The 13,618-nt window shown below is 37.2% G+C and overlaps 1 protein-coding gene across 1 annotated transcript; it reads right to left on the minus strand.

Annotated features, from left to right (window-relative positions):
- Nucleotides 1–12,321: 12,321 nt before the first annotated feature.
- Nucleotides 12,322–13,229, minus strand: LOC128745812 (piercer of microtubule wall 2 protein). The gene is made up of 3 exons (XM_053842884.1): nucleotides 13,124–13,229; nucleotides 12,949–13,057; nucleotides 12,322–12,430 (listed from the first exon to the last, which is right to left on the minus strand). Exons 1-3 carry the CDS (start codon nucleotides 13,227–13,229, stop codon nucleotides 12,322–12,324), a joined length of 324 nt encoding a protein of 107 aa, XP_053698859.1.
- Nucleotides 13,230–13,618: the final 389 nt, after the last annotated feature.

Here is a 13,618-nt window from a genome sequence, read left to right on the forward strand (position 1 = left end):
ACGTGCTAGTTCATCAGCGTGGTCCCTCACTGGCGGAGTTAATTTCAATTATTTTAATATCAAACGAGAGGTTTTGACACTACGAATATATATGCAAAATTTCAAAAGAATTGGGTTACCGGTCAAAAGTTATTAACCCTCGAACACTCGCGCCAACTTTTGTAACGCAGTTACTCGCGCGCACAATAGCCCCAAACCATAAACAAAAGAAAACGTGTGCACTAGAGTTTTCCCACTAAAAGTGAAATAAATAAAATATTTTTCTTCAGTGTCAATATAACACATTGATGTGTTCTGCAAAGTTATAGAGCATATTATTGCAAGATATTTTGCTGAAGACAGTAACCTTCTATCTCTGCAGCGAAGATAGAAAAATCTTATTTATTGTACATGAATTTGTAAAATCAGTTTTTATATTTTTGCTCTTTTTGTAATTGTTGTATGACTTTTTCAAGTACTACAAAATTGTACAAATAGTAAAAATACACAACTTTGCTGAAAATAGTATACCTGTATGTTTGCTTGTTTAGGAACTGTAGAACTTTGATTATAAAGAATACCCTAATTTTGATTCCGAATTACTCGACTACCAGCAGACGGATACATTTTAAACATTTTACATTTGCTGATAGTTTTGCTGCATACATTTTCCCAACAATTTAAATTATTATGACATTATATTATTATTATTATTATTATTATGACATTTTGCGTACAATAAGTTTGTTGAAGAATATACGTTAGTTAAACAACGTTTTGTAACTTTATAACAATATGGCGTTGAAAAACCTACACGTGTTGTACAAAATATAACAGTGTGAGTAACTGAAGGTTAATAAAAATTGATGAAAATTATTCAAGAAAACTCTATTGATGTGATTCAAATAGAATGGCATTACAGGAAACTATGCATAGCTCAAAAACCTATAAACTAGACCTTTACTAGACAATTTATATGTTAAAGAATAAGATTTCCTCTTACAACTTACTTTTATTTGCACTTACTCAGGTTAATAACAACTTACTTCTCCTTACTCAGCAATTTCATGAAAAAAGGATCTATCAAAATTTAAAAGTGTTCCTATTTTGTTCAAACTTTGTAAACTTATTCAATTTTCAAAAATTTTTATGTAAACCAACGTACTACGTAACGATAACCAATAGATGAATTATGTTCCGAAGACGTGTCGATTTCTATCTCAAATAGCAAGTAAGACCGTATAACAAAGGTTCCTTTCACCACTAAGTGGATTAAATCGGGTTTTTTCTAATGTCGATGTAGTTAAATTCGCAAGTTACCGTCGCGAGCCTGGAATGCAAAATCATGCTTATATGTGACCAGTTGAGCCCGAATCTTACGATCCGGAAAATATGTCTTTCTGACAAGCTCCCGTCTCACACCTCCACGAGTCATATGATACCAAACGAGGCGTAGCCTGGGCAATGTTGTCTAACTGACAATAGCGAAGTGAGGAGATGCGACTCGAATACTGGCGCGGTAAGCATAGCATGGCGGTAGAGGGAATGCTTCGTCAAACGCGAGCGTCTGTTCACCAAGGGGGTGCGGCTCAAACAGCGTCTGTTCTCTATGTTTGGGGCGGCTGATTATTATACTCGTCCTCGTGCCAGCAGGGTCTCTAAACAGTGCTGTGCATGAAAATAGGGATCGGAACAATCGGCGTCGACCTACGCGACGAAATAAGGACTACGATTGGAAACTCGGGTCATGGAATTGCAAATCGCTCGGCTTCCCGGATTGCGATAGGATAATCTATAATGAACTACATCCCCGAAACTTCGAAGTCGTAGCATTGCATGAACTTTGCTGGACAGGACAGAAGGTATGGAAAAGCGGGCATCGAGCGGCTACTTTCTACCAGAGCTGTGGCACCACCAATGAGCTGGAAACCGGTTTTATAGCACTGGGAGAGATGCGCCAGCTTGTGATTGGTTGGCAACCGATCAACGCAAGGATGTGCAAGTTGAGGATTACTCCGGTTTAAGGAATTTACCAAACATGAAATTTTCCTGAATGTTGGCCCACTAGTAGGTGAACATTCGCTCGTACTCAGAATTTTCCCAGAACCCGGCAGTTCTGGGAAAAGCAAGAGTTTTCCTCAGTACTGGCGATATATGCACGACTTAGGTCACTTGTACGTAGATTGCTCCGGTTTAAGGAATTTACCAAACATGAAATTTTCCTGAATGTTGGCCCACTAGTAAGTGAACATTCGCTCGTACTCAGAATTTTCCCAGAACCCGGCAGTTCTGGGAAAAGCAAGAGTTTTCCTCAGTACTGGCGATATATGCACGACTTAGGTCACTTGTACATAGATTGCTCCGGTTTAAGGAATTTACCAAACATGAAATTTTCCTGAATGTTGGCCCACTAGTAGGTGAACATTCGCTCGTACTCAGAATTTTCCCAGAACCCGGCAGTTCTGGGAAAAGCGAGAGTTTTTCACTTAGTGCCATAACTATATGAATTACCCTGCAACTCCGATTGTTAAGAAAAAACCCGATTTAATCCACCCAGTGGTGAAAGGAACCTTTGTTATACGGTCTTACTTGCTATTTGAGATAGAAATCGACACGTCTTCGGAACATAATTCATCTATTGGTTATCGTTGCGTAGTGCGTTGGTTTACATAAAATTTTTGAAAATTGAATAAGTTAACAATATTTGAACAAAATAGGAACACTTTTAAATTTTGATACATCCTTTTTTCATGAAATTGCTGAGTAAGGATAAGTAAGTTGTTATTAATCTGAGTTATTAGTTTATAGGTTTTTGAACTATGCATAGTTTCCTGTAATGCCATTCTATTTAAATCACATGAATAGAGTTTTCTTGAATAATTTTCATCAATTTTTATTAACTCAAGCTGTTGTATTTTATACAACACGTGTAGGTTTTTCAACGCCATATTGTTATAAAGTTACAAATCGTTGTTTAACTAACGTATATTCTTCAACAAACTTATTGTGAGCAAAATATCATAATTATTCAATGCATTAATAATTTAAATTGTTGGGAAAATTTATGCAGCAAAACTATCAGCAAATTTAAAATGTTTAAAATGTATCCGTCTGCTGGTAGTCGAGTGATTCGGAGTCAAAATTAGGGTATTCTTTATAATCAAAGTTCTACGGTTCCTAAACAAGCAAACATACAGGTATACTATTTTCAGCAAAGTTGTGTATTTTTACTATTTGTACAAATTTGTAGTACATGAAAAAGTCATACAACAATTACAAAAAGAGGAAAAATAGAAAAACTGGTTTTACAAATTCATATACAATAAATAAGATATTTCTATCTTCTCTGCAGAGATAGAAGGGTACTATCTTTACTAAAATTTCTTGTAATAATATGCTCTACAACTTTGCAGAACACATCAATGTGTTATATTGACACTGAAGAAAAATATTTTTTATATTTCATTGTTAGGGGGATTAATCAAAATTTAAATTCCACCAGACGATAGAGCTTTCAATTTCAAGAAACTCTTCCAAAGGTTCGATGAACCTAAAACCAAGTTTTCCCAGTCAAAACTCTAGTGCACACGTTTTCTTTGGTTTGGGGCTATTGTGCGCGCGAGTAACTGTGTTACAAAAGTTGGCGCGAGTGTTCGAGGGTTAATATCTTTTAACCGGTAAAACCAATTCTTATGAAATTTTGCATATATATTCGTGGTGTCAAAACCTCTCGTTTGATATTAAAATAATTGAAATTAGGTAAATTATGTAGGTTAAAATCATTATAAATTATTGTTAATTTTGGTGTGGTGTATACGGTTGCTCATAACTTTCGAATTAAACGTCCAATCAAAAAACCATTCAATAGTGATCTATTAGGATATATTATCTTTCAAATGAGACTAATAGCTTATAAATCGGTTTGGCCATCTCTCAGAAACAGGCGATAATTATTACCTTGTCAAAACAGGTTTTTTAAGCATAACTTTTAAACTACTTGTTTGTATTCAATTGAAAATTCCTGAACAATTTAGCTTTAATAAGGGCTTTCATTTGATACTAAGATCGTTGAAATCGGTCATGTATTTCCGAAGAAATCAGTGTCACGTATTTTTCACATTTTTGCTTATAACTTTTAAACGAAATGTCGTATCACGAAACAACTCAATAGTGATCAACTAGACAATAACACCTTTCAAACAAAAGTAATAGCGAACTGTTCGGTTCAGCCATCTCTGAGAAACAGGCGATAGAAAAAATCATTACATACATACACACACCCACACACACACACACAGACATTGCTCAAATCGTCGAACCCTATCGATTGGTATATGTGACTTGGCCCTCCGGGCCTCGGATCAATTTCGTGTTTTTCGACCAATTTTTAAACCTTTGTTATAGTATAACAAAGGTAAAAATGATGTTTTGATTTATTCGTAATGTACCAGATAATTTATTTTCGGTATTCCGCCCTCGAATTTTCTCGCTTTTCTTGCGTGCAAGTCGCTAAATTGATTTTTCCTGCGTATTTCGTTTTTAGCTTGCATGCAATTTGCTTGCGCGGTTAAATGCGCAAGCAACTTGCATGCAAGTTGCTTGCGCAAAACTTGCTTGCGCATTTAACCGCGATCAACGTAAGTGTGGTAGATGGTAATCACCTAACACAATCATTTCTCGCGTAACTTTTCAAAAGGAACGAGATTTTATCACGATCGTTGGCCATCACAGGCAGTTGCTGTATGCATGCTGGGTGTCGCTCGTAAAGCACGGGGTCAGAATTTGGAAGTAGATATACTGCACAAATAAAAATGTTACCATCGTTCAGTTCAATCCGAACTGCCGTTTGCTCTAACACATCGGCTTGTATGAAAATAATAGATGTTGTTTTCAATTCGGTTTTTACTCCAATTAGTACTCCACCACCTCGTTGGTGTTGGCTGGTGACAGGGCTACGATCGCAACGAAAGAGTGTGTAGTTATCAGTTAACTCCGAGTCGAGAATATTATTTTTCAACCAAATTTCGGTAAAAACTATAATGTCATAGTCAATGTTCGTCGAGTGTCGGGGCTACTGCAATCAGCTGATATTGTTTTGCAAGTTTTGTTGTGCTCCGTTGTGTATTCATTTGTTAAAGTGTCGTTACTGCAGGAAATCACCAGTCGGACGGTTCGCGAACGAAAATTATTTCTTGGCGATGATCTTAAATCGGAGTCGAATTCTCTGAAAAGTATTCCCTTTTGCCATGTAGAGCTTTGTAAAGCCAAATCTTTCAGGTGAAAAGCAATGCCGACTTCAACGGGAAATTAGCAGTCAACAACTTTTCGTCGGAGAGCACAATTTTGGAAGCAGTTTTTGGGCCCAAACGCGGAGTTTTGTTCGTAAAATTGTAAATACTGCATTCTTCTTGCGAATCTAAACACTTCAAATATATTTTCATGAACAGAATTTTTGTTTCAAACAAAAAAACTGCTTTTGAATTTGGCAGAATCGATGACGACTAATTTCACCTTAAACGAAACAAAGGTGAGTTCACCAAGATTTTTACCTTTGAGAACAAGCCTCATAACATCCACAGTCTCATCAGTGTTGAGATTCAGCTTAACAAGGTCCGTGATTTCATTAACTGTTGCTTCAGTAGTGAAGCCAGACAGATAGAGATGAAATGTTTTCTCCCTTTGTACAACGGCTAGCGGGACAGAAACATCAGCAGCAATCTCTTTCGTTCCTTCGAGCTTATTTACCGTAGCAATGTTATTGTCAGAGTTGTCGTCTTCTTCTTGCATACGGCGGCGTTTTCGTGTGGCCTGCGATGTGACAAACTGCTCATATTGAGCTTGTGTTTGTGTATCAAGTGTAAGGTTGTGTTGTAATATGGCGTTTATTTTGACTGTGTTTTACTGAATTTCGCTGCTGAGTTCACGTAACACTTTATTATGCTCTTCATTGATGAGTTGCAGTATTGTGTTACTAGATGACATAGCTTTGCGAAAATTAGCATTAAGCATTAAGCATTATCGACATTAAGTTAGGGCAAGCTTTGCACATCCAGAAAAAGTGGGACGATTTGTTGATAAGATCGTGCGTCGCTGGAGTTTGACTGACGCAAATAAGATGGAACGACGACTTGCAGAAGCCATTACAGACAATTGCATCGGCACTCAGCAGTTCATTGGCACATGAGCCGCAGATATTATTTGCCTTCATTGTGTTCAAACGATCCAAATGATTTTCAGCAAAAAACACTCAATTGTATCACAAAATACAGCTCACGCGATAGAACTCCAGGATATTCCGATGCAGCAGTTAACGCAGTACCGTCAAACGGGGTAACTTGCAACAGCGGGCTAACATGCAACAACGCTATATCGATCCTATTTATTGTACTTTTTGATTTGTTATTTCAATTTTTAATCTATATCAGTCACTGAATCTTGTTGTTAACACTGCCTATAATCGCATATCAGTCCCATATGCATTTTCATCGTTTTTGAGTTAAAAATCAGATTCTCTCTTTTTCTTGCTTTACTATCAATTAAGAATACAAAAAAGTCGTTTTTATTCCAAAAAGTTAGAAAAAAATATGAGGCCAGATTGTCCCATCTTAAAAATAATCGCATATCAGTCCCGCCAAATGTTTTTCCTGAGTATATGGTCATATTTTTTCTTCAATCCATATAAACAATATATAGTGTTGTTTTTATACCTTTTATTATTAAAAATCATCAGTTCAACAATGAATACAAGGGTGCGTCAAAGAAATTCCACAAAAAAAAAAAATAAATTTTAGGTAGATTCTGAAACTGAAACTTTTCTGGTAGTTCGTTCCAGAAAGGCTTCTGGGCTTCGTCAATCAGAGGAATAATCGTCTTGAGCAATGCTTCTTTCCATGAGGTATCAATTCCCTGTGGATGATCTGCTCGCTTCAAATGATCATTTAAATTGAAATCATCAGAAGAGATCACTTTCAGTTGCTTAGCTGTAAATAGCATGCAGCTCTTTTCATCGCTGGCGTCTTCCGTTATGTCACTACTGTAAAAAAATTGGTAACTTCCCTTTTTCAATACCACTCTGCGAATGTGGTCAATGTACGGGCGCGGTTTAATTTTATTCAGCGTGTATTGCGAAACGCTGAAAACGTTAGGGAAGAAATTGTCCGGCAGCATATCCAAGACTTCAACCTTAGACTTAGCCTTTTCAACGACGGCCTTGAAGTCGGAGTAGGTAATGGGTGGACGTCTTCGCATTCCTCCTTCCACAGCAGCATGGAAGCTGTCTGCGGACATAAAAGTGTGCCCGGATTCAAAATACTTGAGAACCACTTCCTTCAACTGAACAGTTTCTGAATTGATCAGAACGATTAGATGAAGGAAGAGGTTCCAGTTTTTGTTCTGGGCAGCACAGTTATCGAGCCATAGAACTAGTCTTTCCATGCCACTCAATCTTCCGACGACACGGTGGAAGCATCCAATGATGTTGTTCGATGAGCGACCACTTACTGCTTCATTCCATAAACAAGCGATGACTGGAATGGACGGTGTATACTTCCCTACGGGAGCGAAGGTCTCGTTAAATGCGATCAACCTTTGTGCGAAAACCACAGTTTTAAGGCCATCCAATCTAGGTAATTGCACAACCTGTTATAAATTATAATGAGATATTATTGAACTATTTGAGTTACGAATTTATCGTAACACAAATACCTTCTGGAGATCGACTGCTAGAACGACATTTTCAGGTATCACCTTGTCTCCGTCTTCCCGATATGCTTTTCGCGAAATGTTTGCCAATCGCAAATGTTCAGCGTATTGTTCACAAATTCGACAATGTTCACCCGCATTCTCGTTCGAAGTTGTATGGCTGGGCTGCTTTTGGTGCTGTGTGGATATTATGCACGATTCACACTGTTCGTGACCGAGCTTCACTAAGGATATGTTCATATCCTTCAGAACACGACAATAAAACGCATAGGAGACACCCGGGTCCTGCGTTTTGTTATAATTCTCATGCATAGATTTCTCACTTAAATCCGCTGGAAGGTATAGCCGGTTCGGTGCATGAGCGCGTCGTTAGTGCTTTCTGAGTTTCTGAGTGCTGCGAACGTATTTTCCTCTTTTAGGTGCTCTTGACGTGTCATCTACGTCGATATTGGTATCGTCGTCGTTCACCATTCGATAAACAATATTCCTGGATGGATAGTAATAAAGCTGAATTAAGGTTTTGTAAGCAATTAATGAAGTTAAATAAGTTTACCCGCATTGATCATCATATCCAATAGTATTTATAAAAAACTTTCGACATACTCGAATGAACTCATTGCTGCCAGTAGTGCGAATATGGAAATTATAAGAATGCATTTTGCTTGGGTCATTTGGAGAGTTGTCTGGTTACTGATGAACGCACAACCCGTTCCCGAATATAGCTTCGTTGACCGACGACGTCAAGTTCCCAAAACTCCCGATGTACTGCCAATCGATCATCCTTAGCTACAAGCTTAGTGCATTGTTTTTTGCAGCGAGAATCAATCAACTTGATAGCGTGTGCATTTCGGCGTTTCTCAGCGGTTTCGTGTTTTCGGATTTCTTTTTTCGTCCTCTTCTTGCCACATTTCGAATTTGTCCCCCTGCTGGATTTTGCATCATCATCGCCTCCATCGTCAAAGAAACTTCCATCCGAATCATAGTGTAAAAAACAGTTCCGTGTCTCCAATGGTCTTGCAATATCCGGAAAGATGTAACGTGTAACTCGTTCCTGTGACATGGAAACTGTTCCCCAGCACCACTTTCTAAGTCAAAGCCCTCAAAGTCTTCTTCTAAATCAACACTTTTATCGTCGCTGCCGTAAAACTTTTAAATTAAATCCATATTTAATTAAACGGAATAAATCGAAATGATCAACAAATCGCAAAAATTAGTCAAATCAAAACAAATCACGTACGCGCACAGTTAATGGCAGCGAAAAAACACAACTACTTCCACACAGAGCGGCTGTGGCTGAGAAGAGCTGTGACTGGTATGCGATTATTTTGCTACTCGACCGCATAAATAATCGCATGTCAGTCTCAATTTTATTTTTCGATGCAATTTTCACGAAAATTGCTGTGTTTTGATAAAGAAGTTATGATACAGGTCTATTTCATTATATCATATCGAAAAACTAGGAATAAACCATACTCAACAGGTAAAATAGCCAAAACAAGAAACATACCATTAAGCGCTGTTTTATCGACTCGATGATTTTGCAGGTGGGACTGATATGCGATTATAGGCAGAACAGTTCAAAGAAGCCTTAGATACTGTTGTGTTGATTTTTAGCTGTTTTGGTGATTTTAAAAAAATCCCACAAGATGGTGTCAAATTCATCGACACTGTTTCGGTTCTGGAAATAAGAATTATAGGTTTGAAAATAACTGAAACCTCCAGTGGTGAAAACGTGGTTCAATACTTTCAAGAGAAATGTATGTTCATAATTAATTTTTCTTTATTAAAAACAACAGAAAAGACAGCTTTTTCAATAATTTTCGAAGATTTTCTCAGAGATTTAATGAAGCAACGATGTGTTTCAATGTTATTTGCTTTGACAACACTGTACTGAGTCGGACCGTGCGTACTGCTATGTTTACCTCTTTCGTTCTCCCACTATCCTTATGAACAGCGAGTGAGACGTCAAACTCGCAGTTTCCCATAAGAACACTAGAGAATAAAAGAGACGACGAATACCGTTTTCGTTTAATTTTGCATCAAGCAAAACTAAAGCACACCTGAAGAGTGTAAGATACTTTCGGTAAGTCGGAAATATGCCAGTTTTTCTCCAGATATACTGAAAATGGGCATAGAAGAGGCCGAAAAGAAAATATTCTTTGTGAGAGAAATCGACCAGTAATATGATAGTGTTTAATTACAATCACCTGAAGCGTAATGAACATTCATATATTACGTTATCAAGATATCGATGATTTTTAACTCCCGTGCTAAACTTCGTGACGCGATTTTACATAAACATGTAATGCGTTGTTGCACAACTCTCGCTCCACTAATTGTGTTACGTAATATGTGATCGGTCCTTAAAAAAGGCAGCTATATCGAATTCAGACAAGGAATATCCACTGCATGAATAATATAAAAAGTTTAATTCGTAATTTCCGTTACAGGGCTTATAAATTATTTTTAGCAACGTGACATAGGACATTTATGCGTATATTCATAGTAAAAGCATTAAAAATCGCAAGTCGGATTATCATATGCATATTCAAGTCAAAACAGACTCATACAAATCATTAAATTCGTTCAATTTCCAAAAAATATTCCTTGTTGCAAGTTACTCCGTTTAAGCGGTTACTAGTAACAAATTAGTTAAAAAATTCTACAACAGCCAATATTGATCGGGTATTTTTTCTCAATATGTGAAATTGTTCTATCCTAGACCTAATAACTTTGTATTAATTAAAAGTCCTCAAATGTACTACAGATAAGTTTTTACTTGCACTCATAATTGAGAACTGTTGCAAGTTACCCCGTTTGACGGTACTCGACGAGATGAGTTAAGCATATAAAACAGCGGTAAAACGTGAAAAAATACAAAATTGGTACGGACTCAATACAAGAAACAACTGATTTGTTTACCTTACGATAGAAGAATTTTTTCTTGCGTACTTTCTAAGCACAGATACCAAATTGATAGAATTTTAAATATCGTTAAGAATTTTCGACCCGTTGGGACGAGGGGGTTTTGTCACTCTTTTTTTTAAAGCAGAACTACGTTTTGGTGTTCTATATTGGGGCGCATTTTAAAAATACGAGAAATAAACAGGTAACGAAAAGGGGTTACGATATGCACTCTTAAAGAGTTGCCCAAATCAAATTGCATCACGGAAAAAGTGCTGTAGAAAATTATCCATTGGGTATTTTCTCTTGAAAATTTGGGTAAATGTGGTTTAGAGTGTATTGTTTACACTGTATTTTTATTGCTTTCAGTTTTTTGAAAATTGGAAAATATGGCATCACCCGAAAGTAACGTCACGAATTGATTTTACGCAAGCACCTGGAAAATCCTGAACTCTCTCATCGGGGCATCGGAAAACAACTCGGAATCGTGCAGTCAACGGTGAGACGTTACTACGAAACTCTAAGCATCGAATGAAAGGAGAAATGCGGTCAGAATGGATTAGTGATCAGGATCAAAAGCGTGTCGTGAAAGAGTTTAAGCGGAATCTCAGGGGTGTGGCCAAAAAGTTGAATCTGTCCAAGTCTTTCGATCAAAGTTTGATGTTTCGAAGGAAGTTAGGAGGCAGAAATTTACAGAGCAAGTTTGCCAAGAAATACATGATGTGACCAGCGAGGCGAGCGAGCATCAAGGAGTGTCTACAGAAGCGTCTGCTTCCTCTGTAAAAGCAATACGAGGGCCCTACGATCTTTTAGCCGGATCTAGCTTCGTGCCATTATTCAAAGGATGTCATGAAGTGGTACAAAGCAAACGGGGTACATTGGTAATCTCCTCAAGCAGTGTCTATTGCCCTTGATTCAGGCACTTCCGCTATTCTGCGCTTTCAACTTATACTCCGCCAAATGTCGTCAGCAAAGGTGCGTATGTCCTCAGTGAGTATGGTCTGTCTGCTTAATAGGAAGTTTGTACACTGTCAACACTTTTCTTCTATTATTTCAATTTACATCAGTTACTTTTATGTTAACCCGAAGGGAATCTATCAATTCACGGGAAAGCTGACGTGCAACCGCATTATGCCCGCTTTTCCATGTGAAATCACCGGAGTGGATTACGCTGGTCTCATTACCGTCAAGCTAGGACGCTATAAGCCGAGCACATAGAAGGATACATCGTCTTATTCAACATCCACGTAGATCCAATTTCAAGCTTTTAACTGAAAATAATTCCCCATTTCCTAAATAAACTCCTTACGGTTAGGCTATGTCAGATTTTTGCTTGTAAACCCGGGGGGGGGGGGGGGGGCGGGCCCATGGGTTATGACATTGAAGTTGAATTAAATAAATATGCCAAAAGCTTGCTTGGATGTATTACACCGCATGTGAGATATATTACCTCACGTAGACCAGACGAGAATCACAAAATTAAGATGCCGCTAATCGATATTTTGTAGTATTTGTATTCTCAATGCTAACTGAAATAAATAGTTGCCATTAATTTTTAACCTTAATACTAACATGTACTCGTAGTTTTTGCGTTAAACTGAGGAAATACGATAGAGATATGTAAATCTATTTATTTTCTTTATGGGGGCTCATTATACCACTTTCTCCTGTTCATTTCAAATCAAGTGAAAAGTACAGATGAAGCAATGCAACGTACTTTAACAAATCTGAATAAATTCATTGTATATCACAATAACTGTGATCAATGGCGGTATTTAAGGAGAAATTCCGAAACATTCCACATTGGTATAAGTGACCAGTAAATTTATGTGATTTGGGGAAATACCTGCAATGAAAAGAAAAAATGAAAATAGATTCTTCAGCATTAGAGGAGTAACCAGAATTAAAACACGATAAAATCTATCATGAATTTTAAATTGAATTCATGTAAAATGCCGCCATTTAAAACAATGAAAATTAAGTAATCAAACAGCCTAATTATATTGCAATACATCATCGTTCAATTCTGATACTATTATATACCATTTATTTTTTTTTGTATGCCAAAATGACATTGGGTTGAAAAACCACTGCCACTATATGGTTGGTGTTAAATCAGACCGGATCAAGTCGCGAAATTTAAAAGAATGAGTTAATGACAGCAAACGATCAAGAATTTTCTAAGCTATATTTTACTCTAATCAGACCACAAAAGTTATGAGATGATTACGAACAATTGTTAGCTAAAAACCATACAGAGCAGCAAACTTTGAACACGTTTTTCTCGAAATAAGAATTTTGTCACTTGGCTTGGTCTGACATAACAGCGACCATATAATGTATTATCTGGTATTATTTTATTACTTATGTGGAACTGTATGTGGACATGGTGTGAAATATCCGTATTCAGAATTTGATGTTCTGTAAATAGGGTTCTGGTTTTCTCTTTGGCTTCCATAGCCTTTGAATAAGTCTGGAAATAAACTGAAATATATCAAAAAGATCTAAATATATATAAACATGAGCCAGCCATACTTACATGAAGTCTTTAAACGATTGCTAAGGCACAGATCTTTATATACATCAATTGTGCTGACAGTGTGTTCTGCAATCTTATGATTTTCGCTATCCATTTTCCACCACATAGATTTTGTATATTCTATATTACTTGAAAAATTTTCACTTCAGATCAAATACAAACATGTAAAGAAATAGCGTGAAAATTTCTTCTCCACTGGTATGACTTGTATGAACAAACTTCGACAAACAAGGCTAACCCAACCCATAGCAACGGACATCCATGCACTACAAACAATCCGCACTGGCGATGCACATAGGTATATTAGGCTCAACAAATTTACCAAAACTCAAATTGGTTTATTTGGTGGAGGTTGTAAAAAATGTGGACAAAAATATGTTTGCTGTCATGAAAAGACTGTTATCGTCTCTCTCCATCATGCAAAAGATTTAATCAATACATAAGGGTAAACGGGGTAACAACGCCCGCCGGGGTAAAACCGCCCACCATGGTTTT

The sequence above is a fragment of the Sabethes cyaneus genome, chromosome 1 (genome assembly GCF_943734655.1).
Source record: "Sabethes cyaneus chromosome 1, idSabCyanKW18_F2, whole genome shotgun sequence".
Lineage (NCBI taxonomy): Eukaryota > Metazoa > Arthropoda > Insecta > Diptera > Culicidae > Sabethes > Sabethes cyaneus.

Excerpts from the sequence above, each read along its gene's own strand:
- LOC128745812 (XM_053842884.1), bottom strand. The coding sequence starts at position 13,229 with ATGTGGTGGAAAATGGATAGCGAAAATCATAAGATTGCAGAACACACT. Across the intron at positions 13,058-13,123 it reads CAATCGTTTAAAGACTTCAT|ACTTATTCAAAGGCTATGGA; the intron begins GTAAGTATGGCT and ends GTTTATTTCCAG. Across the intron at positions 12,431-12,948 it reads CCACATACAGTTCCACATAA|GTATTTCCCCAAATCACATA; the intron begins GTAATAAAATAA and ends TTTTCATTGCAG.